The sequence below is a fragment of the Engystomops pustulosus genome, chromosome 4, assembly GCF_040894005.1.
Source record: "Engystomops pustulosus chromosome 4, aEngPut4.maternal, whole genome shotgun sequence".
Taxonomy (NCBI): domain Eukaryota; kingdom Metazoa; phylum Chordata; class Amphibia; order Anura; family Leptodactylidae; genus Engystomops; species Engystomops pustulosus.
In genome coordinates this window covers 154,398,067-154,424,891 of record NC_092414.1, presented here as the reverse complement: position 1 = coordinate 154,424,891, position 26,825 = coordinate 154,398,067, and the positions used below count along the sequence as shown (strand labels likewise).

The 26,825-nt window shown below is 40.1% G+C and overlaps 1 protein-coding gene across 5 annotated transcripts in view; it reads right to left on the bottom strand.

Moving 5' to 3' along the window:
• The window catches only part of WDR72 (WD repeat domain 72), a 135,826-nt gene that overhangs the window by 105,863 nt on the left and 3,138 nt on the right, over positions 1 to 26,825 (bottom strand). For 3 of the 5 annotated variants that reach the window (XM_072148189.1, XM_072148190.1, XM_072148192.1), the window contains exons 1-3: positions 10,570 to 10,725; positions 1,834 to 1,998; positions 911 to 1,017 (exon numbers count right to left, since the gene is read on the bottom strand). In XM_072148189.1, the coding sequence (XP_072004290.1) occupies positions 911 to 1,017; positions 1,834 to 1,998; positions 10,570 to 10,620 (323 nt within the window). In that variant the 5' untranslated portion in view covers positions 10,621 to 10,725. Of the gene's footprint in view, positions 1 to 910; positions 1,018 to 1,833; positions 1,999 to 10,569; positions 10,726 to 26,825 lie in introns of those variants that run through there. The other 2 variants (XM_072148194.1, XM_072148193.1) reach the window with 2 other exon arrangements.

Sequence of the window (26,825 nt, the reverse complement as noted above, 5' to 3'; positions counted from 1 at the left end):
TGGGGGTGGGAGATGTGTGTTACCAAAGCCCCTCTATATTATAGCTTCACAGTTTGTTACACTGTTTCCCCTTCCTCTGCTCCCTAGGCACCTCCCCCTCCCTTTGCCTTCAGTAATCTAACACATTGAGAGGGGGGACGTGCTCCAATGTAAAAGTCTGTAAGTTGCAGCACGGAGGGGCTCTGGTAGCACCCCCAGAGCCCTACTTGCTCATTAGCATAATTGTAAATGTTGATTTTAGAAGGAAGAAGGCCTTACACAGCAAATAGTGACACAGTGATGCCCCCAGTATCCAGTAGGCACAGTGCCTGACCCTAGTATCCAGTAGTCACAGCGCCTGCCACAGCAACCAGAAGTCACAGCCCCTGCCCTAGCAGCCAGTAGTCACAGCGCATGCTCCTGTAGCCAGTAGTCACAGCAACACCAGCAATCACAGGAACGCCCCAAGTAGCATAAGGAAAAAAAGAACCTATAACATACTTACCTTGTTCATCTCTGTCCCTTCTCTTGCTGCCTCTGCTCACTCCGATGTTGCAGCTGTGACTTGTGATGACATCATGCGTCCACCATAATCACACATTGCATGCGCCGCATCTAATATCACACAGACCGTGTGCTTACGCTGTGTGTGGCAGATGGAGAGCAGCAGAGCATGGGTTCCTAAGACCATCAGAAAACATACATATCTGATGGACATAGGTGATCTACACGAAAGGGCTGTTTAACCCCAAAAGGGGTTGCAACACACAGGTTGCATCTAGCATTAGATGAATACTATACGATCATAAAATTTACGTGATCTTCAACTAAATAATTGGTATTTTTCATGTCGTTTTTCTTTTAATAACACTGTGTAGGAAATATTAGTGCCTATAATAGTAAATTTCTCTAGCAGGAGCCAGATACGTACCCATTCTCTGATGCGCTGACCACATAGGGTTGCTTTTCAAATTCCCGAGCCTTTGCTACGCATGTAATAGCAGCTGTATGACCAAACAGAATTGCTCTGGATGTAACCTGGCAATTAAGAACAAATACATAACAGGACAATAATATTAGTATAATTCATAGATTTACAAAGATAGAATTGTGTCTAATGGTGAAGTTCGCTAAAAGCCATTGTTTTATATATACAATATTACTAGTTTTTCCTTCATCCACAATAAGACACACCTTGAAACTCTAAGGCCCATTGGGCCAAACACTTCTGTTATAAGAGATGTGAACCATAAAATTATACTCTTCTAAGACTGATTCTCTCATTGTAACCAGACACAGTCAGTATTCTCATGTAATTACAATTCTGCTGGTCAAACCGAGGCGTAAATGACAGAATTCCAGATCACTGATGCCAGACATACTTCTAATAGGAAACTATTATTTATTAATATGAGTTTCCCAACATCCCAAACAGTCTCCAAATGAAAAGACATTGCTTTCTGGTTATTTCAGCTGATCAATAAAACGACTATGTAGCTAAAATCTCTGTTGTATTAGGATATGAGAAAGGCACATATGGAGGCTGCCTGCATTAAAGGTCACTGCACTTTTGACTTTGCTATGTAACATATTTAGATATTTTCTTACTTTTTATGAAATTACTGAATGGGAAATCATATTATATGATCTCAACAGTACATTGGATACTATTACAGGCAGGTTTTATTTCTGTGCTTTGCAAGAGCAAACTATTGGTTGCTGTCAAGATGACGACTGTCCTTAAAAAATGTACAGCACATTGTACAGAGAATATAAAAACCTCTATATAAACTCTTTATTTAGTAAATGACTGTATTACAAGATATGTGGATATAAAACATTTAATTTACAAACCTTCATATCCATTGACAAGTGCCAGAGACATATCTGCCCCTCCAAACTTCCAGTGACGATTGTTTTCTGGTCATCTGTTATCATTATAGCTGTTACACTGTGAGCAGGGGCCCGGTTTCCCCATAATGCCACGGCCTGGGTTGTGCTCTTCATCTTCAGCTTGACCTGCAATTGAGAGGGTAACTTTTATAGTAAAAGCTAAAACTTCAGCCTCAAAAGACATACATACGATTTGGCAAGTTCTGTGTAGCGCTACATAATCTGTATATAAATAAAGGAATTGTAATTATTATTAGGAACCATTTTTGTGTGAAACTGCACCACCTACTAGATTAAAAGGAAACAAACACATGGCAAAAAACATGGATCTTTTTTTGTAGAGAAAATGCACTACAATGGGGCCGATTTACTTACCCGGTCCGTTCGCGATCCAGCGGCGCGTTCTCTGCGGTGGATTCGAGTCCAGCCGGGATTTATTAAGGTAATTCCTCCGACGTCCACCAGGTGGCGCTGCTGCGCTGAAGAGCATCGGAACGCACTCAAATAAACCGGCCTATCCTGAATGAAGGTAAGTGCAAGCTCCGCGACACTTTCGGTTTTTTAAAGGCGGCGGTTTTTCCGAATCCGTCGGGTTTTCGTTCGGCCACGCCCCCCGATTTCTGTCACGTGCATGCCAGCGCCGATGCGCCAAAATCCGATCGCGTGCACCAAAAACCCGGGGCAATACAGGGAAAATCGGCGCAAATCGGAAATATTTGGGTAACACATCGGGAAAACGGGAATCGGGCCCTTAGTAAATGACCCCCAATGTAATTACATTGTAGAAATTACATAGGACCTATCAACTTTCCCCTGTTATTCCTCCTGAAAAATTAAGGGTAGTTTCACATAGTGTTTTTCCGTGAACCAAAAGATCTCCTTAAGCATAATCTATAGGTTTCCATTTCCCAGTGAATGTTCAAACTTTTGGCTTCCATTGGGACAATGGGGCTCATTTACTAAAGGTCGCGCTGCACACTTTCGTTGGACTGTGCAACTTTTTCGGCACTAAAACAGCTTGCACAATTATTTAAAAAGTGTCTGTGCTGAGATTGTGGCGCACGCGACCCTTTTTGTGGCACAGCTGCGCTGGCTTCCATCCGACACAAATCAGGGGGGCGTCCTGTTGGACAGTTCAACTGATACGGACTGAACGCAGGATATAACTTTAAAAATTTTTTGCAAGCCCAACCACTTACATGCACCACTAAAAAGATGGTGTACCTTGTCAGACTTGAAAAAGGGACACATTCATTATTTCAGGCGCACAATCTTAGTGAATCACACAGCACACAGCATTATAGTCGGACAATGCACTTTCTGTGAAATCCGTGGATCCTGTAAGTAAATGTGCCCCAATATGTCATGCTCATGTCATGATCCAGACCCCTAGGGGGCTTTGGACATTGCACAGTGTTTCAGCCGTTTTTTTTTTTCATTTGAATTCTTGTAACTTTTTTTGGTAAATGTAGGAAATCATTAACATGGGAATCGATATTGTAGTGTTGTCGTAGCACTGGCACTTTGTAGCGATCTGTATTCCCATGAACCCATAATCTGCATTTTGCAACTTTGCGAACCTTTTTAACATGTGCTTATGGCTTACTACTGTCAGTGAGCTGCTATGTTATAAAGTAGTTTGTTAAACACGAACAGTTTTCTGTCAAATGGATTCAGAGTCAAACAGTTGTTTGTTATGCAGAGTATTGATTAGTGGCAGGCCTCCAATGCCAATTACGAGGAGGAAAAGAAGATTTAGACTTACTCCCTGGTCAGTACTCCAGCAGTACCCGACTCTTCCCTACCAAGCATTTACTGTGTTAGCTGTCTGTCACTCACTTTTAAACAAGTCACAGAAATACCTGACAGCTACATTATACAATGCTGTCTACAAGACCAGAACAAATGTTTTACCTTATTAATGGGTTAATTTTTATTCATATGTACAAAAATAGAGACTAACAGGGAATTGGTTATAATGTAATTTCCAAATATACATCAGCCAATATATATGCTTATGCATTAAATAATTTGTTATGCCATTTTATATTACTAGATATCAAATAGATAAGATTCAGACTGTGCCACAGGGGAGAATGGGGAGATAACTCTCATGAAAAAGCAGTGGCGCATGGGACTGGTATGGCAACTAATGATAATAGTCCATACCCCTGCCACTGTGCCAGCTAGGCCAGCAGCTAGGCTTACACCACTGACACTATGCCAGCTAGTCCAGCAGCTAGACTAACACCACTGCCACTGTGCCAGCTAGGCCAGCAGCTAGGCTTACACCACTGCCACTGTGCCAGCAGCTAGGCTAACACCACTGCCACTGTGCCAGCTAGGCCAGCAGCTAGGCTAACACCACTGCCACTGTGCCAGCTACGCCAGCAGCTAGGCTTACACCACTGACACTGTGCTAGTTAGGCCAGCACCTAGGCTACTGTCACTGCCACTGTGCCAACTAGGTCAGCAGCTAGGCTTACACCAATGACACTGTGCCAGCTAGGCCAGCAGCTAGGCTAACACCACTGCCACTGTACCAGCTAGGCCAGCAGCTAGGCTAACACCACTGCCACTGTGCAGGCTAGGCCTGCAGCTAGGCTTACACCACCGCCATTGTGCCAGCTAGGCCAGCAGCTAGGCTTACACCACCGCCATTGTGCCAGCCAGGCTGTCATCTAGGCTAACATGTAAGTAGGAAAAAGTTTAGAATATTAATGATAATAATTTAGAATAGTAATGTGTACCATTGTCTGGGCTACATACAGTGAGGGGCCACTACCAGATTTTGCGTTCAGGGGCCTCCACCTACCTTGATCCAACCCTGTTCAAAGTGGTCACCAATGCCCACCTTGTTTAGTGGGATACAGGATATCCCAGACCAGGTAAGTGCTGAATGCCCATCCCTATATATTATTATAACTTTATCAGTGTCAAAAAGGTGCGAATACAATCCAAATCAGGAGTAGATTATGGAGAAAGAGACTATTTTGCCAATCTGAAAAAAAAACTGCGCATTAGGGAATTCTAACACTTGTATTTGGATCCTCCCCATGCAAAGTTGGTCCTAGTTCACAAAAAGAAATATCAGTTCACTAAGTTCCATTATGATAATAATATCATGTATTATTACATGTCACTCAAGGTGTATTTTCCTGACTTGTTGACTTGGATGTAATTAATGGTAATAAATAATACTGAAACGTGTAATATAATTGCCCCTCACCACATTTTAAAAAAAAAACACTTGACCAATGTTGAATGATAACCTGTTAACCTCGCCATAGCAAATACAAGGCTGAATAATTGTTTACTAGTCCCCATTTCTGCAAACAAAGATCTATAATTTAGCTCATCACTTGGCATCTAGAGACTTGGAGAATGAAATAATGATACCTATTTCATATGTCGCATAACAGCTCACCATCATTTGCCTGCACAACACAAAGAATTCTCTTCACTGAAGATTCAGCAAATTTGAAAATAAGTGTAGTCTTAAAATTTGGATCATTAAATGAATAACTTTTATTTTTGAACAAAGGATCTTAAATTTAAAAAAAAGCAAAACAAAAGTTTACAACTTGTGTTATTACATGCTACGGATTAACAGCAACTTTGGCTGTTAGAGCCATACAAAGCTCACTGTCAAAATAACAAGAAATGCAAGTGAATACAGCCACAATTTTGTCTTCATGGTTCCAACAACCGCATCAATTAGTCATAAAAGAAAGAACAGCAAAAACCGTGCCTGTAGCTTATCTGCACAGGAAGAATCATGGAGCCAGCAAGGGGACCTCAAAAGATAATCTGGCCTGTTCACAACTATCACTCTACCTGCAGTTTCAATCAGTCAAGGATGTGCCAGCATAAAAGAGCATTGAGGGCAGCATCTGAGAACTGCAGAAAGATTCAATTCCTGTGTAATTAATCTGTCCTGGGGCGACAGGCTGGGTGTGCACAGAAAGGGCTCCACCCATGCCATAGGTTTGCATTACTGATATAGAGGGAGGAGGAAAGGACAAATACCAGCACTCACCAACTTAGTTCCAAAAGAGCTAAATTCAAATATAAAAGCCCCATCTTCAAATAAACATACAGTAGTTCTCAACCTAAATCAACCCAATTTACGTACATTAGTCGCAATGATGTAATCTTATAATTATTAAAATTTACACATAACCCTAATGGATGGGGGTCTTTAACAGCCACTCATCAGGCGACTTTATAATACTATGGGTCCCAAGCACCCACTGCACCCTGGGACATAGGTAAAGGGGTTGCAGAGGTATAAGCGACACTAGGGTGCCACATACAGGGTTACCAGTCTTGTAAGTGGCCCTGTTACAGATTTTGTACCAGAGCAGAGGATCTAAAAGTTACCCTTTTGATGGCGGTGGTTCCTCTTTGAATGAAGTTGCCTTTAATGGACAACCCATACTGGAAGTTGCTTTGAACATGTAACCATTGGACCATGAGGTTTTACTAAAACTATGTGGTATTTGTTCAAAGGCTTCATATATTAGCCAGCAAAATTTACATAAATATAATAAAATTTACCCAACTAGAAGTAAGAGTGGGACAATTATTAAACAGCAGCAGATAATGCCTCTCATACATAGTTAAGAGCTATTTTCAACAGCCTTTATAAGGTTAAGGATCTTCTCAATATAAATTGCTTTGATGATGCTGGTATTCTCCAAAAGGAGGATTTTTAGGAATGCTATTTATTAGAAATTAATAGTAGCAAATAAATGCTCCTTCCAATGCGGCATTTTTGCATTCTTCGTTGTGTTTTTTTGTCTGAAGATAATCTACACGCAGCAAAATTATATAGCCAGTATTTGATGATATCAACATTTGCCAGCTGCTATAAAACTGCCCCAGCAAAGCAAGGGTTACCATCCGTAGAAATAAAACAACCTTCACAGTGCTAAGAAATTTCTTGTTTTATTATACTATTTAGCACATAAAACATCACAATAGCATCTTGATGAGCCCGGTGTTCTATCTTGTCACTTTTAGCCACAATGACAAAAGACGCCATATGACAAGGGAAAATATAAAGATGCTGAAATCTAAAGAAAACAAAAACACAATTTTGCTGTGGATGCTATCTGCCACTGTACCATTACAATTTATTGCCGGGGATGAGAGTGAACACTCTATCTTCTTAGAGCACACTCTATGCCTACAAACGAGTACATTCTACAGCCATTCAATTTACTGTATTAATGGCTCTCCGCTCCCCTATCGTGTACAGCTTTTAAAGAGGATAACAAATTGCTTACTCACTGTACTAGGTGCCTTTGATTTCCTAAATATATTCCTATCAGCGCTAATGTAGAAATCCATACAATTGTTCCATAGAATATTTGACCTACTATAAAATGGTAGTTTACTTCCTTTAAAAATAAAGTTTTATGGCATCAGTAGATAATTCCTGCCCTGAACTCTATCTGTTCTTGTTGTACGCAGTCAAAAACAATTACCTTTCTTTGCATTCACAGCTTTATCTAATAAAATGAGGGGAAACTGTATATTAAGGGGTTTCCCCTTTGGCTGCATGCCTGACTATATTGACTGTAACAATGATAACTATGGTACAGTGCGGTATCCTGAGACTTTTTCATGAGTTTAAACTTGATTTCAAATCATTGGCTTTCTGATTACATTAATAACCAAATTCCTGTGTATACTCGAATATAAGCCAAGGGTGGGAAATGCATTGGTCTCAGCCTCCCAGTATACAGTCTGCCAGCCCCCTGTATAGGGCGGCACGGTGGCTGAGTGAGTAGCGCTTCTGCCTTGCAGCACTGGGGTCCTGGGTTCGAATCCCACCCAGGTCAACATCTGCAAAGAGTTTGTAGGTTCTCTCCGTGTTTGCGTGGGTTTCCTCCGGGTCCTCCGGTTTCCTCCCACACTTCAAAACATACTGTTAGGTTGTTTAGATTGTGAGCCCCATGGGGACAGGGACCAATTTGATATGCCTGTGCAGCGCTGCGTAATCTGTGTGCGCTATATAAATAAAGAATTATTATTATTATTATTATAGTCTGCCAGCCCCTGTAGCATACAGCCTGCCCAGCCCCTGTAGTATACAGCCTGTCTAGCCCCTGTAGTATACAGCCTGCCCAGCCCCTGTAATATAAAGCCTGCCCAGCCCCTCTAGTATACAGCCTGCCCAGCCCCTGTAGTAGGAAAAAAATAACACTGTACTCACCTTTCCGACGTTCCCTGTAGGTCCTCTTCTGTCTCCGATGCTCTGGTGCTGCCTCGGGTCCTTCGTCCTCTTCGGATTCTTCCGTTAATCTTCGGCTCCTCTTCGGTCTCCGTGCTCAGCCAGCACACAGGATGATGTCAGCCGCTTGCCGACGTCATTGTTTGTGAGCCACTGACATTGCGAGGGGACCCAAAGAGGAGCGGAATTTCCTGAAGAGGAGCCGAAGATGAGCGGAAGAACCCAAAGAGGATCCAAAGGACCCGAGGTGGCACCGGAGCATCAGAGACAGAAGTTTTTTAGTATATATGGTAATTCCAAGTATAATAAATCTGTACTGCAAGTCTATGGAAATTACTATAGAACGTTATAGGTTTAGGAATATTTACTGCTCAATATATAGAAGTAATTCTTATTGTCTGTCTGTGGCACAGAGTTTCATTATTATGGCTAGACCTTTGAAACAGTACTTGTCATTATGTGTCTTGGGGTATCCTCACATGCATCATATTTGTTGCTGATATTTCTCTAATATGAAAAGAGATTGTAGAAATGCAGTAACAAGCTGACACTTACATATACTTACTTTAGGAATGTGTTATGTGTAGGGCAATGAACTATACAGACCACTGCAGTGAGAAAAGTTTGACACCAGATAGATGCCCAATGGGTCTGTCTTGATGCCTCTGCAGTAAAGTCTAGCAGAGAGAGTGAACTGCTGAAGCTGGGAGATACCATTACTACTAATCCAACTATGAAATAATCCCTCTTCTAGCAAGTGTTGCACTATATTTTACAAGCAGATATAACCTGTGTAAGCTACAATTGTACTGATTTTGAAGGGTATCAAGTATAAAGAAATTGATGACCTATGTAAAGGATAGACCATCAGCAATTATTCAGGAGATGTCAGATTCAGGAATCAGGAGATACTGACAACCTTCTGCAACTGAAATTAAAGTAGAGAACAAAGCTAGAAGACCGGCCTCATTCCCTGTGCAGTTTACAGTAACAGAAACTGCAGCTTAGATCCCTCTCACATACACTTCAGCTGGACTCTGTCCCAAGTTCTAAAATATTATTCCAGTACTGGGAGGCTGCTGCAATATCCACAGATTGGTGAGTTCTAAAATTCGAGAATCCCTCAATCTATAATCTTTTTAGGACAACTACTTTTAAGCTCAATTACTTCGTCTGGTCCTGCTGCCGTTGCAAAAGTGAAAACTTTCATGTAGTTATATAACAGTCTGTTTCACCCAAAAAGAAATGAAAACAATCTGCATCTATAGAGCCTAAAACTTGAAATAAAAATGAAAATCCAATGTCCAATGACAGCTTAATAATAATAATAATAATAATAATAATAATATTAATAAATAAGCCATAAATAATTATTAATAAGGTTAGGGTGCTAATCCCTATTATTAATACATTTGTTGGGTTGCTAGGCCCTGCTTTATTCTCAACTAGTTTCCCATCAAAAAAAAAAAGTGGGGCACAGACAGGAGGAATGTCAACATTTTCACACAATTATGGCCTTGCATTAAAAAGGCAATTATAACCAGCTACAAAATACAAGCCATAAGTCTCCAATCTTGAACTATTAATGAAATAACAATAACACAAAATATTATGAGGAAATTATTTTATGTGACAGCTCCTATAGAACTAAACATAAATCATTTATTGGGGATAAAATTGAGGAATATACACTATATACGTATGTACATACAGTGGGTACAGAAAGTATTCAGACCCCTTTAAATTTTTCATTCTTTGTTTCATTGCAGCCAATAGGTAAGATCAAATCAGAAAATGCCTTCTACCAACATTCACCATCCAACCTGAGGGAACTGGGGAGGATCTGCAATGAAGAATGGCAGAGAATCCCCAAATCCAGGTGTGAAAAACTTGTTGCATCATTCCCAAGAAGACTCCTGGCTGTACCAGCTCAATAGGTGCTTCTACTTAATACTGAGCAAAGGGGCTGAATACTTATATATATCAGTTTTCCTTGTTTACCTATTTGATCTTACCAATTGGCTGCAATGAAACAAAGAGTGAAAAATTTAAAGGGGTCTGAATACTTTCCGTATCCACTGTATCTATCTATCTATCTATCTATCTATCTATCTATCTATCTATCTATATATATATATACACAACAAAAGTTTTATGGTGTCTCATGATTTGTCAAAATTTGCAAAGTGGTTAGAAGACAAATCTTGCATGTGAAGCAAATTGTGTCCAGCCACGTTCAGTATAATACAATATGACTATTTGTATGTCATGACGTTTTTGCCTTACACTCCACCCATATCACAATAACAAGGCATAATCTCATATAGGAAGAGCAGATACAAAGAGCAGGTCATAGCAAAACAGTGTTCACACTGAGCAGCGCTCTCACTCACTGGTGCCATTACATTTTGGAGTAAAATAACCAAGCAAGCGAAAAGGTCAGAACTGTTACTCACATACTTCTTTAAAGTCCAGTTCATATCTTCAATCTCACTAGATGAAGTCATGCCACAAGTCTTGAAGTGTTGGTGGGTCAGTTCTATATCTGCCAATCTAAACCTATTTTCTGATAAGAAATGTACAGTGTGATAATAATGTGCCTGTATTCTAGCGGCTCGACCCTATTGTTAAAAAATATATATACAAAATGTGTCTTTGCAAAGTCAAAGAGTGCCCGAGGCATAATTGTGACTAATGCACTGGAGCTTAGCATGACGTGTGTAGCAGAGCCAGGTCTGCCTGCTCAGGCAGAAATATTCCACAGCTTTAACCCATTTAATTCTGCACTCCAAAAATAAATGGGCCATGGAATACAAACTCACTAAGGTGACCAGTTGTGAGCAATTCACATGTCTGACAAAGCTTTCAGTATGAGAGGAATTTGGTACTCAAACCATTTGACTCAATGAAAAACTTCTATAACTTCTCCTGTCTTATGAAGTAAGGCAGTACACTAGCATAAAATAATAAATAGTAGGCAACAGCTGAGATCTTTTTTAGTACCACATAACGCTGGAGCAAGGAAAATTGGTAGCATAAATACTTTTCTAAGAGGGAGGTACTCTATGTAATATATTAAATATTTATAAGAAGAAGCACTGTATATAAAAGGTAATTGAAAGGGGAGACACTATACAGGCGGTCCCCAATTTAAGAACACCCGAGTTACAGAAGAGCCCTAGTTACAAACGGACCTCTGGATATTGGTAATTTACTGTACTTTAGTTCCAGGCTACAAGGATCAGCTGTAACAGTTACCTAGGGTGTATGTAATTAAGATGTATTGTTAATCCTGGTTCTTATGACAACCCAAAAGTTTTAAAATTCAGTTGTCACAGAGAACAAAAAGATTTTGGCTGGGGTTACAATTATAAAATATAGAGTTCCGACTTACATGCAAATTCAACTTAAGAACAAACCTTCATAACCTATCTGTACGTAACTCGGGAACTGCCTTTATATAAAATAACTTACTATGGCAATACTACTTACTAGGAAAAAAACTGGTTGTCAGGATTCAGAGGTAGTGGACCCACTAAAACCCCACGGACAATGATGTAAGCCGACAGTCTAAGTGGTACACAGCTTTCACCAGGTTGCTCCACAGGCAAGACTTTGTCCACGGTGGTGGCCAAGGCGCAGAATCGTGAGGCAGAGTCGGGGACAGACAGGAGGTCAGGACAGGCAGCACGGGATCAGAGTCGGGACATAGCGGTAGGTCAGGGCAGGCAGCACAGGGCAAGGAACGCAGCTTTCTCTATGGCATGGAGGTACAAAGATCTGGCAGAGGACACAGGAAGGGGCTGGGAATTTAACAAGAAGGGCAACTGGCCAGGGCCAATTATCGGCGCTGGGCCTTTAAATAACAGAACGCAGGGGCACGTGCACCAGAGCAAGGAGCCTGCCGCAGACAGACATGTGAGTGAGGCTGCTGCAGGAGAGAGGGGGCACAATGCCAAGTAATGCTATGTATAAAATCTCTAACTGGAGGAGCAAAATACATACTATCATCATTTTCTTTTGTCTAGGCCACAAGGGAAATTGGACTGCAAGTAACTGTAGTATCTTTAGGTGCATCAAGTTTGTGAGGCACCTCTCAGCATGTGTAGTGTCAGTGAGATAAGTCTGACTTTCAAAGATGGACCGGTGCACTTGTCATCAGTGACAGTTAACGTGGTGTTTTTAAGATTTACATGGTAACTTTACTGGACATTACTTTATAGCTAAAGGTGCAAGTTTTACTGAATATTTACTGAATATACTTTTTTTCAGGGGAACAGTTCTTCATCAGTGTTGTCCATAGGCTGCTTATGATTGCTACTTATATGACAAAGGAGCCTTTAGGCACCCGATATACTAGAATCATTGTTTAGCTGCTGGCACTGCATACAGTATTTACCAATGTTATAAATGCAAGCATTAAAAAAGTTCCATTATTTTAACTATCCACATACTGCTGCTTCACCAAGTAAATTTATCGGCCCATATTCTTCATTGTCTCCTTATTCGTCTTAACCTTGATGGTGGAAGGAGGTGCAATCATTTGTATTTTTAGACATCCTAGGGAGCTGTAGTTCAGCTCTTGGTGAACTGCTATGATTTGCTTTCAGAGTCCCAACTCTTGGCCATTGTCTCTCTTCTGTTTAGCATTGTCTTCTCTATTCATTACCATTTTGCAGTGTACCCTCCTCTCCCCTATTCCCCCATCACTCTCTACTCCTTTTTCTCTCTTCTGTCCTCATAAAACTGATGTGAGAGACATGGTGATGTCTGGCTTAATAACTTGACAGATGTTACAAGGAGGATCTGTCAGCATCTGAATGAATCACTGTGGAAGGTTTCGCAGTAGCTACAGAGAAATTTTAAACTTCCAAACTATCAAAAAGAAGCAGTTTCCTACAGAAAATATAACGTATATGGTATCTACTTATAGCATAGAATCTAAAACATAAAATATTTCAATGAAATCAGAAAGCTGATATGAGAATAGCTTTAAAGTTTTTGTTTTTAAGAAACTGGCACAGTTTCTCCTTGTGACTCTGAACCCATACAATCTTTTGTGTCAGGGCTCAGGGGACACAGCATTTATAAATATGATGTCATTTTGTTAAACCTGAGTGTTTTGAAGTGTACAGTGGTGGGTGGTCGTTAACGTATTAAACGTTTGTTAAATATCACATCAACATTCACACAAGCTCCTTACTCCCTATTTAGCACATCACCCTAAATTGAATAGTGCCTATGCTTGCACCTCAGCCCCATTTATATGACTATGACTTAGCCACGTGACATATCGATGTGACAACATTGACCAGTGTTTTCTGCAGTGCTACACCTGCTTCAAACAAATCGTTGGGGCTTCCAGATGTCGGACCCCCACTAATCTACTTCCCCTTTAAGAGGTGCATGACCTAACTAGTGACCCTCACCATAATATAAGTAATCAATCAATTTAATAATTAAGTAACTAATTACCTCATTATGTTTCAGGAGTATAGGATAGCATCTGGAGAAAGAAGGGACTATGTTAGGACTTCTAAACCAATCAAGGTAAAATAGTATTTATGTTTTACTTATGCATTAAATATTTGATATCTCTGTCTAAGTTTGAGAAGAAGTTTTGTTATGCTGGGTTGATGTTTTACCTGATTTAAGGTACTGTGGCATACAAGGACATGTCAGCCAGTCACACTTGATAATCTTTCTGTATATCCTTTTGAGTCTAGTATGAAACTACTTTCAATGAACTCATTTAAGTCAGTTTTTATTTTATATAACCAACACTGTTTTTGTTCCATTTTTTCTATATAAATATTGGTTTTGTTCATCAACTATGCGGCTGACAATATCCCTGTGTTTTACACACAACAGGATCCTCAGGACACCTCATTCTCCATTGTTCTTGCTAACCCCAGGTCAGCTTCTCTTACCACTCCTTAATTGTAGAAAACAATCATACCTTGCCCATATCAAGCACAGGCACAATGAATAAAGGTCAGCATGACGGCGTCTACTGACATTTCTGCACTGCACCTCATGTCAATTAGATGGACAGCTATTAGAGAGCCGGCATTATTATCCACAACTGCATCGGGAAATGGTTACAACTCTTGCTATTTGTTCTATTAATGATTCATTTTTTAAGCTATTCTTTCATCATAGATAATTTATAAAAAGCAAAACAGAGATAGCAAAAATAAATGGGACTATATAGAAAGAAAAGAAGGTTTAGATGAAATATGTCTAACTTATCAATATCAATATACAATGTACTGTTCAAGCTGCAGGATTGAATGGTTTTACATAGATGATGAACCATGGGATCCCCAGCTTAAGCCCCACCAGTTAAGAGAACAGGATTTGTGCATCTCACTTTGAATGAAGTAGTTTTAAATGCATATGCACTTTCTGTTAAAGGAAACCTACCTTCAAAATCAAGAATGATAAAATAGGGATACTTACTCATAAATCCAGGAATAGATTCATGGGGGGGGGGTATTTGTCATATGCCGTTGCTTGTGTGCCGGTGTATGATATCCCTGCCGAACCACCGGAGCAACCGTATACATCAAGAGGCTTTGGCCTCTACATGTACCAACACATATCCGTTTTGCAATCCCCCCATCCCACTCCCCTGCCAGCCTTGCCCATATCCCCACCAGGTGCGCCCCCCTTCATACCCCTCCATGTCCTTTGGTGTGGAGGTGGAAAAAGGGGAAATAATCGCAAGACGCAAGAGCAAGCAATACACTAGCGTTTGTAATTATTTCAGGGCTTCTACACCACTTTAGTGATAAATACCCCTCATAGACTGTGACTGTGGTAATCTTATCCATGACCTCCTTCCTGCTAAAATCAACTATTTTTTGCTAATTACCCAGAAAGATTTTGGGGTGTTACAAGAGCCTCTCCATGCTGCAGATTCACATGCTGCTACAGTTTACAAGATTCACTTCCCTGACGCACATCCATATAGCACTGTGCTGAAAATCCTCTGCTACTCTGAGATTACACACGGAGGGGGGGGGGGCGTGCAGAGGGAGCAGGGTGACACAGTGTAACATCCTATGAAAACAAAGCACAGAGCGTCTCTGGTAGAGCACATATGGCTCAATAGAATACATTTTAAAGTTGATTTTAGAAGGGAGGAGGCCATGGATAACAAATATGAGAGGACAAATACCACAGTCACAGTGCCTGGATCTATGAGTTAGTGTCCCTGGTTTATCATGATGGATTTTGATGGTAGATTTCCTTTAATAAAATCCCTATGCGACTGGTGATAGACAAGTTCCAGAGGCTTTGGATGGAACAACAGTGAGAATGTACGGTGGTGAGACCCCCTGTGATCAAACAATTATTATGTATCTGGTAGATAATTCTGGAAAACCCCCTTTAAGACAAATTGGCTGCATTTGTAATACAAGCAATTGCGTTAGTATTATTCATATGCTTTATGCCTTTCTGTTCTGCATACAACTAATATGAAATCCTCTGCTATATTTCAAACATTCCAAATATATGTTATGTCTCATTTTACATACTTTTCAGAACAGACTTGAGCTGTCCTTTTAATTTATGACCTGGATCCGCAGCTGTATTGTGCAGCATGTAATAAAGTATGATGCTTTATTTCTGTAGAATCAGAGGGGTGTACAACATGTTGGAGAGAAATATACTTCAGACTCCTTTACCACTCGATGTCGGCTCCATAGATTTTACTATAAATCTATTAGTATATGAGATGTACCGTCATCACCGAGATGGAATCTAAATGCTACAATAAAAAATAACTGATGAGCAACCATAGAGATGACCTCGACATCCCATCCACCCACCTACAAAAATACCGTAATTTACTGCACAATATTATGAGCTTTAGCAGTTTCCAGGAGATGTTACCACTTGTGACAAAATAAAGTATGTGTTCATAATTCACATAACCATACCATTAAGCAAACTTTACATCACTTGTCAGTGCTCGGAGAGACTGGGCATTCAGATTGCAAGCTGAAAAATGGAAGCTACCTTCCTAGATTAAATGGCTGTGATGGAAGATGAGAGAAATGTCTCATTTTGTGGCTCCTTTCTAATTAGAGGAGAAGCCATGTATGGAGAGGTAGGATGCCTCTTCTTCTATCTGCGAGCAGCTGCTCCGCAGTTCACTCAGAGACAAAGAAAAAAGGAGAAAATGTGCCCTTTGACTCCACCTTGCCGTGGGTCACAGACCAGCTGGAGGGGGTTGTGAAGAAACATGGCACGTGCTGTGTCATTTTCTAGTAGGCTTACTTTTTATTTGACCAGAACGTTATGTTTTATGGATTAGCAATCAGCATACTTCAAGTCCTCTCTCTGTCCTCTGCAGTTGTAGCATAAATGTCTTCCACCTCAGCTTCACACCACAGTTGTGATGTACATACTAAGCGTGTGGTCCTCCAGTCTCTAACTGCGGAATTAGAGTAAATAACAGCTCAGTCAATCTGTCATTTATATTGAGATTGTAATTTTGAAAATAGATTTTTTTTTTCCTTTTAATCTCACCATTTTGCTGAAGTGTCCATGGAGATACCCTCTTCGGTTCATGGATTAATTTCAATACACAATGGAGGACAATAATCTTCTAATATAGCAAACCTAGTGCTGCCATAGAAAGCCATCTTACTTATTTAGACTTCCATTTTCTACCGAAAAATGTTCAATTTTCAGAAGCTTTATATAAGCAACTGATTAAAAAAGAAATCCCTTGGGCCTTTGGTTCACAATAACACAATGATCTAAATTTAGATTTGTCTTTCAATGGGCATTATGAATGGTCTCATTGTATAGTAGATGGATGGAGACCACTAAACACTTTTAGTACGGTGTTAAAATGTTGGAAAAAATATAGTTTAAACAACTTAACACTTTACTGGCGTTTCCAATAAATTAAAGTAGATTTAAGAAAAGCTATAAAATAATAAGCAAACATTTAACAATTGTTAAATCCTTGACATTCTAGAGCTGAGGACCTGGTGATTCTCCACAGTCTTTGTTTGCCTAGTGCCATGTGACTTCTGCAGCCAAACACTTTATAGCATGTGACCTTCTAGGACAGTGATTGGCTCCACTGGTCAGGTGGATCAGCCAGGATCGGTGCTGGAAACGGCTGGGCAATTGACAGGTAGGGTTGTTTTTTCCATATTCTGGAGAACATTGATGATCATTTGGACATCATATCTGGTTAACAAGTGGAATATTAGTAGAAGCAAAAATCCTTTTGTTAAAACATTTGTTCCTGTCTGTATATTTTACATAGATGTAAGGTTTTCTTTATAATAATGACATACTATGCCCTGAAACCCCACTGGGATATTAATTATATATTGGTTTTATGGCACATATAATCATTGCATACAGCAGAATAAGAGTTATGTTGCGAGCCAGGTATTAGCTGTCCTGGTACTGAATGTTGAAACATTTACAGTATGTGTTTTGTAGAAAACTGCAAAGGAATTTCTTGTCCAACAGGTTGGTCAAAATAATCTTTACCAAACATAATTCTTTTCTGTACTTAAGTTTCAAGCAGTCACATTCACACCTGCTAAACCATCAAAATCAAGTATGATAAACCATGGGCACATACTCATAGATCCAGGCACTGTAACTGTGGTGATTTTCTGTGCAAAAGAACTCTGGGGGGCGTTACCACAGGAATCTGTGCTACAGCTTCACAGGCTTTTACACTGTGCAGGATCACTTCTCAACGCCCCCTTCCTGTGAATGATGTGATTTTACACAGTGGGAGGAGGGGGGATACTCCTGCACAGGGAAATAGTCTGTGAAGCCACAGTATGGAGTGCACTTTAATACTTCCCAGAACCTTTCTAGTATTAACATAATTTCAAAAGTTGAAGGAGGCCATGGCCCTAACTGCATGAAACTTCAACTCTCTTTTAACTACCCTATCCTGTGCACTCATCCCATCTGTTATGCGGTAAAATCCACATACCAAGCTCCAGGCTTATCTTTAGTCCCAAGATGGGAGCTGGTGATTGGTTCAAGCAGCCAGATTTCTATTTGTTAAGTTATTTGTATTTCATTCCCTTATAAAGAATGGCTGGGCCATTATACAAGCTTTTGTGTCACCCCCTCATCTTCGTAGACTGTAAGCTCTTACAAGCAGGGCCCTCACTGCTATTGTTCCATATGACTGTTTGTAATCTATAATGTATTATTTTATTTGTATATTGTAAATGTCCCCAATGATTTGTAAAACGCTACGGAATATGATGGCGCTATATAAATAAAGATAATTATATTATTGTTAACAAACATAAGAATATTTCCACAGGCACAGTGCCTGGATCTATGAGTGAGTGTCCCTGCGTTACCATGATGGATTTTGATGGTACATACTTTTGCTTTCACTCAACTGCCTGGCAGAGAGGAAGGCTGTATATTTGTTCAAGACTGGGTTGATACACAGCATTTAGGTCATGTTTTGGATGAATTGTTTTGAGACATTTTTTGTAGTACATAACAGAAAAATAGTTCCATTGTATTGGTTGGTTGTTTTCATCACTTATTGTTAGTCAAAACCAGTTGTATAGACTCCACAGGAATAAAGTATAATGGGAAGATCTGCACCTGTAGATAAGTCGTTCTGTGCTTATACCGCAATGATACTGTATGGGTGCAGCTGGCATGATGCTAGTTTGATACGAAGTGCATTGATGCCTTTGTGGATGCTTTTTATATCTTTTTTTGAATTCTGAAACACAGCAGCTGTATATAACATTAGTTTTATTCTGTTTTGGCTTTTAGCATTTTTTAAAAATATTTCTGGAGTTAGATGACCTTTATTTAATATATACCAAGATCTAGCTTTGGGGTAAGGGTCTTTCACTGTGTTTCATGAGTATTTAAAGGGGTATTCTCGTCTGGGCACTCGCATTCATTTTCATTAATCTGCCATAGGTAAACATTTCTTCAATTGGATGTTATTAAAAAAAAATGTTCCTGTGTGAAGATAATTTCTCATAAATGCAGCCATGTTGTCCCTTAGAAACGAGATGGCTTCCTCGGATACGGCCACCTCTGATGGAGTGCGTGCACAAAGAAACAAAAGGTTATTGTATATAAAATGTCCGGGAGTTACTACATGTCGCACAGCCGTCCTGTGGTAATGATCGCTTAATCCAGGTGGTCCGGCAGGACTTTATAGCGCCAGTCTGGCCACCGCTGCCAGCGTGAGACGTGGTTGTTTCCGAGGAAAGTATCTCGTTTCTAAGGGACCATATTACTACATTTATAAGAAATTATCTTCACACAGGAACATTTTTTTTATTAACATCCAATTGAAGAAATGTTTACATAAGGCAAATGAATTTAATTAAATGTAAATGCCAAGATGGGAATTCCCCTTTAAGCCCATTTCTTTTAAACAACCCCAATGACAAAAAAATAAACAGAAAAAAACAGTATGGTCCCAAATCTTAACAAACACCAGTTTTAAAACATATGATTATATTTGACTCATCTGGGGGGGGGGGGGGGTTAAAAAAACTGGAAATGTATGTCAAGGATGAAAACCCTTCAACCTACAACCAGTTTCTTAAGTAATCCCTCTTTCCATTATATTAAATACATAGCATAAAGACAATGCAACTGCTATGGGGTTATGGTATGTAGTATGAGAACTTATGTCTGCTCTGATATTTATACATTTCCAATATTTATTAGTTTTTCAGTATTTCTTCTGGGCTGCCATAAAACATAATTGTGGGAATTAAATAGAAAGTGAAAATCTCTCATTCTGATACAGTAATATTATCTCTTTTATGGGCCCCCAGCAGAAAAATGATGTATAGAGAAAATCCAAGCACTAGTTTAACACAAGCACAAATCAATGAACGTCACATGGAAAGAGCAGCAGCACCACAGTGTGGAGAGTCTGTAACACACACTACATGACATGAACACAGCCCCGGGAAGAGACAATGCAACAGAAGAACGAAGAGGAACCTGGGTATGAGGATAAAAATTAGAGAAACGTTGGGGACAGAGTACAACAATCTATATTGAAGAGGGACGAGGCTTATGTTATAAGGAACATACTAGGAGAACAATTAGAAAAACTAAAAAATCCCTACCTCTACAAAAAGAGTTTTTATGTCTGTATGTATATTATTCTTTCTTGCATTGAGTAGCACAATATTTATAGTGATGTTTCAATGTTGTCAACTCATAAATCTACATGACAATATTTATATATTATGAAGCAAACATAAAAAGAGCTATATGGGAAAATACAAAGCCAAAACATGACACATGTAGTAATAGATGGAACATCTTAGGTAATTCTGATAATGTGCAGAAGAAAAGAACAATTAACAGTCATTAGGAAGATATTCTATCTAAACTTATTTAGCTTAAACATTTAAAAGAGAATTCCAGGGGAATAAAAATATCTCTTTGAAGGCTCAATGTGGAAGCCCTAACATAACACATGACTCATCAATGCCTGAGCCCCCAATGATGTCGTTCGGAAGTTGCTTGGGTCCTCTTAATGCACATGAAATGGTTAGAGATCCCCACATAATCAATTACGGGACATGTCTAAGGGAATGATATTCTTATGTAATCCCAACATAGGAAGCATTGTATTCCCATGGAAAATACCTTAAATAATACATTGGTTTGCAAACTGGAATGGTTAAATAAATAAATAATGTATACATTACATAATGCATAAAACCTATGACAAACATTAAAAAGAAAGTGAATAAAAGGGGGATACATATCAGGGATTCTGCGCCACGTCAGGCCTGTACTTGAGTAGCACTTGCAATTATTTTCCCCAATCCGCCACCTTCACGCCAGGTGGGTGAGTGGACCGGCATGGGGCATTCCTGTCCCCTCCCCTGTACACTTGCTGCAGTCGGCAAATTCGCCAGGGCCTGCTTGGCATAGAGATAAACACTATGCAGGCCCCCGCCAGATATATCAAGAATCCGGAGCAGCAGCCGGTGTATGATAACCCCCAAAAGCTGTGCCTGAAAACTTTATGGAGGTTTCCAGACAACAGCATCCAGGTTTCCATGGAAAAGCATCCAGACAACAAGATCACAAGATCTGTATAGTGTAGAATATGGGTAAACCAAGACTGTGGGGCTCATTTACTCAGGGTCCGCATACCGTATTTTCTTCGGGTTTCCCGACTATTTCCGTGTTGCACCACATTTAACAGGGGTTATTGGCGCACACGATCGGATTTTGGCACATCGGCGCTGGCTTTCCCATGACACAAATTGGGGGGCCGGCTGTTGTACGATCCAACGGATTCGGACAACGCATGGGATTTAACATTGCAAATTGTGTCGCAAGACATGCACTCACATACACCGGGAAGAAGAAGGTGAACTCCAGCGGACCTCAGGAGGTTCTCACAGTGTTGGTGAATCGCGCCTGACTTCATCTTCGTCGGATCGGGGATCGTGACAGGACCAGGTAAGTAAATGTGCCCCTATGTGTGGAGAAGTGCTGGAGCCATGTTGATGCATATTGGCCTGTTAAGAGGGCAGGGATAGAGCTCTCTCGAGGGTGGGGAGCCTTCTGAAGCGATCCACAGGTTCCAGACTAGGTGTCTGTCCTAGTCGCCTCAATTCTCTCAAACAGCATCAGTAGGTTGATTCTGTTCTTAACCGCGGTAAAGGATAGGTCCAGAGATTTCTATTTAGCTGCAATGTGAATTTTAGTCACTAAGACTATAAACTGGTCTAAGCGATTGGCTCTGTTTTTAACCTTTGCTGGTTTATATCCTAGTAGGAGTACTGCTGGGGTTAGAGGTGTTGCATTATCTAACAGAGAGCCCAATTACTTAAAATTTAAAGATATTAGATTAATGTGGTGCATGGCAGTGCTATATCTGCACCAACAAAATGTAATTAAAATCTACCACCAGGATGGATTGTAAAACCAAGCACACTGACATACTGGTGTGTGCCCCCTCTGCCAGGATCTACTGTTCTCTTCGTGTGCCTTGGTTTTTAAAAGTATGCATAATTTTTAAAGTCTTCTTTCTTAAAAACAAGGGCATAAGAAGCTAAAAAGAAGAACAGATCCGGCCACATTGGCACACACTAGTATGTTAATGTGCTTGGTTTACAATCCTACATCCTGGTGGTAGATGTCCTTTAAATTATTATTTTTGGTGCACTGTGATAATAAATGAGGTGGAAGGTCCAGATTTTTGTGGTATTAGTAATCATAGGCCAGCTCTTGTACCCTGCCAACCCTCCGGGCACAGCTGCATATATCAAGATACATCTTGATTTATCCGGAGGCTGGCTTTGCAATGTTTTTTCTATGTCATTTCTATGCCATTTTTTTCTATGAAAAGTTGTCAGCTTCAGCTGTTGCACCCGCGCTGAGGTCTCACACTTGGCAGTTTTTAAGTAGGACTTAAAGGACATCTATGATAAAAGACTGTATGCAGATGAGCATGAGGGGCTCCAGACTCCATTAACACCCATGGAGCCCCTCAAGCTCATTTGCATACAGTCTTTCATCCTGGTGAAGATGCCTTTTAAGTTTTTTCTTCTGGCTTTGGCACAAAATACAGATCTGTATACTTCCATGTGAAATTTGTCTTACTCATAGTAAAAATGAATGATGAAATATTGTAGCGCTGACATCTAGTGGCCATGGAACTTACAACATATTCAAGTCTACCAAAAAAAGACTAAAAATTCCATGATCCTAGGTGGCAATTTACTGTCCAACCTCTTAAATGTACTATAATAAAAAAATCTTTACATGCAATAATGTGAGCTTGAGATCACAGTCATAGAAAACCTGTTTTGCTTCTTCCAGGCATTGCAGTCATTGCAGGCTGAAACCAAAAAGAACAAGATCAAACTAATTTCTGCCAATGTCAAATGAAACATGTTGAGATACATCATGTGTCGCGCACTGTAGATGTCATATTTTATAGCACTTTTTTCACACTATTATTTTTCACCCTCCCATTAGATAATGGTGTCACATTGGTAACAATCTGGATTACAGGTTGGAACAATAACAGGCACTTGCCTTCAGTGGTTATTGCTCTATATACTGACATCTTGATAATCAAGGTGGTTGCCTCACGAGGGACAGATGGTTAGATGCAAGTTTCTCTTGCACAATACTCTCACAGGATCATGGGCTCTCAAAAGAGATTTCACTGCACCCCTACATACAGTAACAGCATAGTGCATTGAAGGGTTAACGGATAGCTGGGCAACTCAAGATTGCAGTATGACTCTACAGAGAGAGTTTGTCAGAAGAAACTCACGTGTGTGCAACTGATTGTAATCTCGCTTTCCCTGGAGAGGTTAATGAATTTTATTGAATGAGGAGCATCTCCTAAATGGAAATCTTCGCCAGCTAAAGGCTGGCACAGATTTCATCTAAAATTTAGGCCACTATCTGGTGTAAAATATAGTAAATCTGGCCACTAGAGGACTTTCCTCGTACAACGATACCGCAAAACGCCCAGACAAGTGGTATGAGGTACGCTAATATGCCAAAATTCACAAATGTTGCCACTAGGCAATGAACTTAGTTTTATGTTCTCTCCCGCCTGTTATTTTCAATTAATTAGAGAAGGAGCAGAGGAAAGCAGAGGAGTACAAAAAACAAGTCTGGTAGGAGCAGCAGCGTCCCTGTTTACTCAACATACAATAACCTGTTGGTCTACGCACACAAATTCATGCTTCAAAATATTTAATATTGCATAATTATATCATTTTGGCTTAATGAAATTTCTTCCAGCAATCAGCTAATTAAACAAAACTAAAGGTGGTTGTGACACAATGGGGCACATGTACTTACCCGTACCTTTGCGATCCCCGAGGTGCGGTGTCCGACGAGGATGCGGAGCTGCCGCGATTCACTAAGATCCAATTTCCTGCATGTGTCGCTTTCCCGCTCAGGTCCGCCGGAGTTCACCATCGTCTTCCCGATGTATGTGAGTGCATGTCTTGCAACACAATTTGAATCTTAAATTCTGCGGTTTGTCCGAATCAGTCGGGTTGTATCTGACGGCCACAACCACCGATTTGTGTCACATGAAAGCCGGGGCAGATGCGCCAAAATCTGATCGCGTGCACCAAAAACCCCTGTGCAATTCAGGGCAAATCGGAAATATTCAGGGAAACCCTTCAGAAATGCGTACAACGGACCCTTAGTAAATGTGCCCCAATAGCTTTTATTTATCTAATCGAAGGGTATTTGATTACCAGATTATGCAGATAAAGGAAGGACTTGTGGAGCAGCACAAAGAAAAAGGGTTAAAAACCAAACTATAAGATGCAGACCTCAGAACAAACCTGACTCACAGGTAAGTAGTTGTAGTTGTAGTCGTAGTAGTAAATTGCAGGGATGCAGCTCTGCTGGAAAGGATTAATGTTTATTCACCCATGGTGAGAGGTGCAATTTACATAAAGGGGACATTTATTAAACTAAAGTTGGAGTTAAAGGGGGACATTAATCATAGTTGGTCTCAGGTTCGCCTATTTTTGCGCCCGGTTTGCTCTTCTTTTTGGCTCCTGATCTATGATGGATCTAGTTCTGCCTTAGTAAATGCACTTTGGAATTGTTGCATGTCCGATTCATTTGCGCCTAAATTAGCGCCAAATTTGGCGCAAATTGTTAGATCTCTTTTGTGAGCAATAATGAAAGGAGACTTAGAAAAGATGACAGGACGTTCAGGGCTTCATCTCTGCACAAAAAAAACTATCATTGTGATGTAACTGCAGGGACTAAAAGTTACAGTAAAAAAAAAAAAAATTCTTGCTGAAATGAGTCTTTGCTTTTTTTTATTATAATTTACAGTAAATGGAGTCTAATAATATTCTCAGATCTGTACAATAAGACAATAATCACTCACAGATATGATCCCATAGAAAGTGATGAAGTCGTTACTGGAGAAATTTTACATTTTAAAACTGCTCCGAAGTATTTTCCATGTTGCATAGAGGGAATTCTTCATTTGGGAACCTAAAATGTATGTTTTTAGTAATGAAAAGGGAAGTTTTTTGGAAGTGCACCTGCTCAGAGTAGGTGCATTTCTGCGTCTTTTTTTGCGCCTTTTCAGGTGCAAATTTGTGATAGATCCCGTGCAAACATCTGTATAGGACGCACTCACTATGTCAGATAAGGCGCAGGGACTCAAAACCACTAAGTGCCGAACTTTGCCGTGTGCCCCAAAAGGTGCAAATCATTGGTTTTACTTTTTTTTCCCTAAATGTCATCAAATGTGGGTTTTCTAAGGAAAGAAGCATAGCAATAGCAAGGCTACCATTCTTTGCTGGAATTATCTTTTAAACCAGAGAAGTGTAAAAGGTCATAGAAGTAGTATAGTTCTACACAAACACTTTGACCCCAATTTATTATAGCACCTGTGCCAGTTTTCTGTCTGACTTTGCACATTCTTTTTAGGTCAAACTGCTTGCTCATGTATTTATAAAGTGTCACAATTGTGGCGCACACAACACTTTGTGTCACGGCTGCAATATACCTGACGCAACACAAATTTCTGCACTGTAATAGGTGTTCCAGGACTCAATTAGACTGTTGGTGTTGGTGCACTCTGTCAGGGCACTGCATGGAACTGCTGTGTGCATCTGCTCTTAGGGCTTATTCACATTCACATGAAAGTGCATGAGCAGACCAGGCCAGGCCACAAAAGATAGAGAAGGTCCTATTCCTGCAGGTGTTGTGGCCCGGGCTGCAAACAACCGTCCATGGGCCATTAAACCATGAAATCCTGAAACTATAATTCAAATTTTAAAATACTCCAATATTCCATAAAATTCTGCTTCAATACAGGTGCAATAAATAGGAATTTTAAGCAAGAGTGTTTCCATTGTTGAGATATAAGTAATTTATCTGTAGGAACTGGGAACAGCAGATACAAAGTTTATCAAGCTGCCTGCTTTACACTCTGCTAAAGTTTCTAAAATCACTGAGATTGTATGGTCATTAATAACTTAATTCCAAAAAATCCCTTTTAAAGGGGTTCTTCCATGAAACATAGTTGCTGAAAACTTGCTGATGGGTGGTGGCCCCCCACAGATCACGAGAACGGGAAGTCTGATGTACCCTGGTCGGACCCCTCGTCACTCCCCGAGATGAGCAGAGCAGCCATTGCAGCTGCTCTGCGTCGTACTTGCCAATCTCTGTCAGCTCCATTGAGATGAACGGGCAGCCCAGCCATTTGTGTCCTGCTGCTACGTTCATCTCGGGGAGTAACAAGGTGTCCAACGTAGGTACAACTGACCCCCTGTTCTCCTGTTATGTGGGGGTCTTATCACTAAGACCCCCATTGATCAGCAAGTTAGGCCCCATCCTGTGGATAGTGCCTAATTTGTTTTGTGAGAAAACCCCTTTAAACATATACTGTATGCACTGCATGGTATTCCACATTATTTGATATCATCCTTAGGGATATATTTGCTGAAAACCAGCAGAATATTGACTGCAGCAGTGATCTAAAGTATATAAATGGTTGTACAACAACCCAAGATGACTACAAGATAAGCAATGCATTTACAAAATGAAAAAAAATGCAAAAAATATTACAAAAAATATAATAAAATGATCAACAGGGAGCGTATACCTTATTTAACTGTATAATGGATTGTTTTTACCCAACGACAGGAGTAGAGAGAATCTGGAATGACCCTCA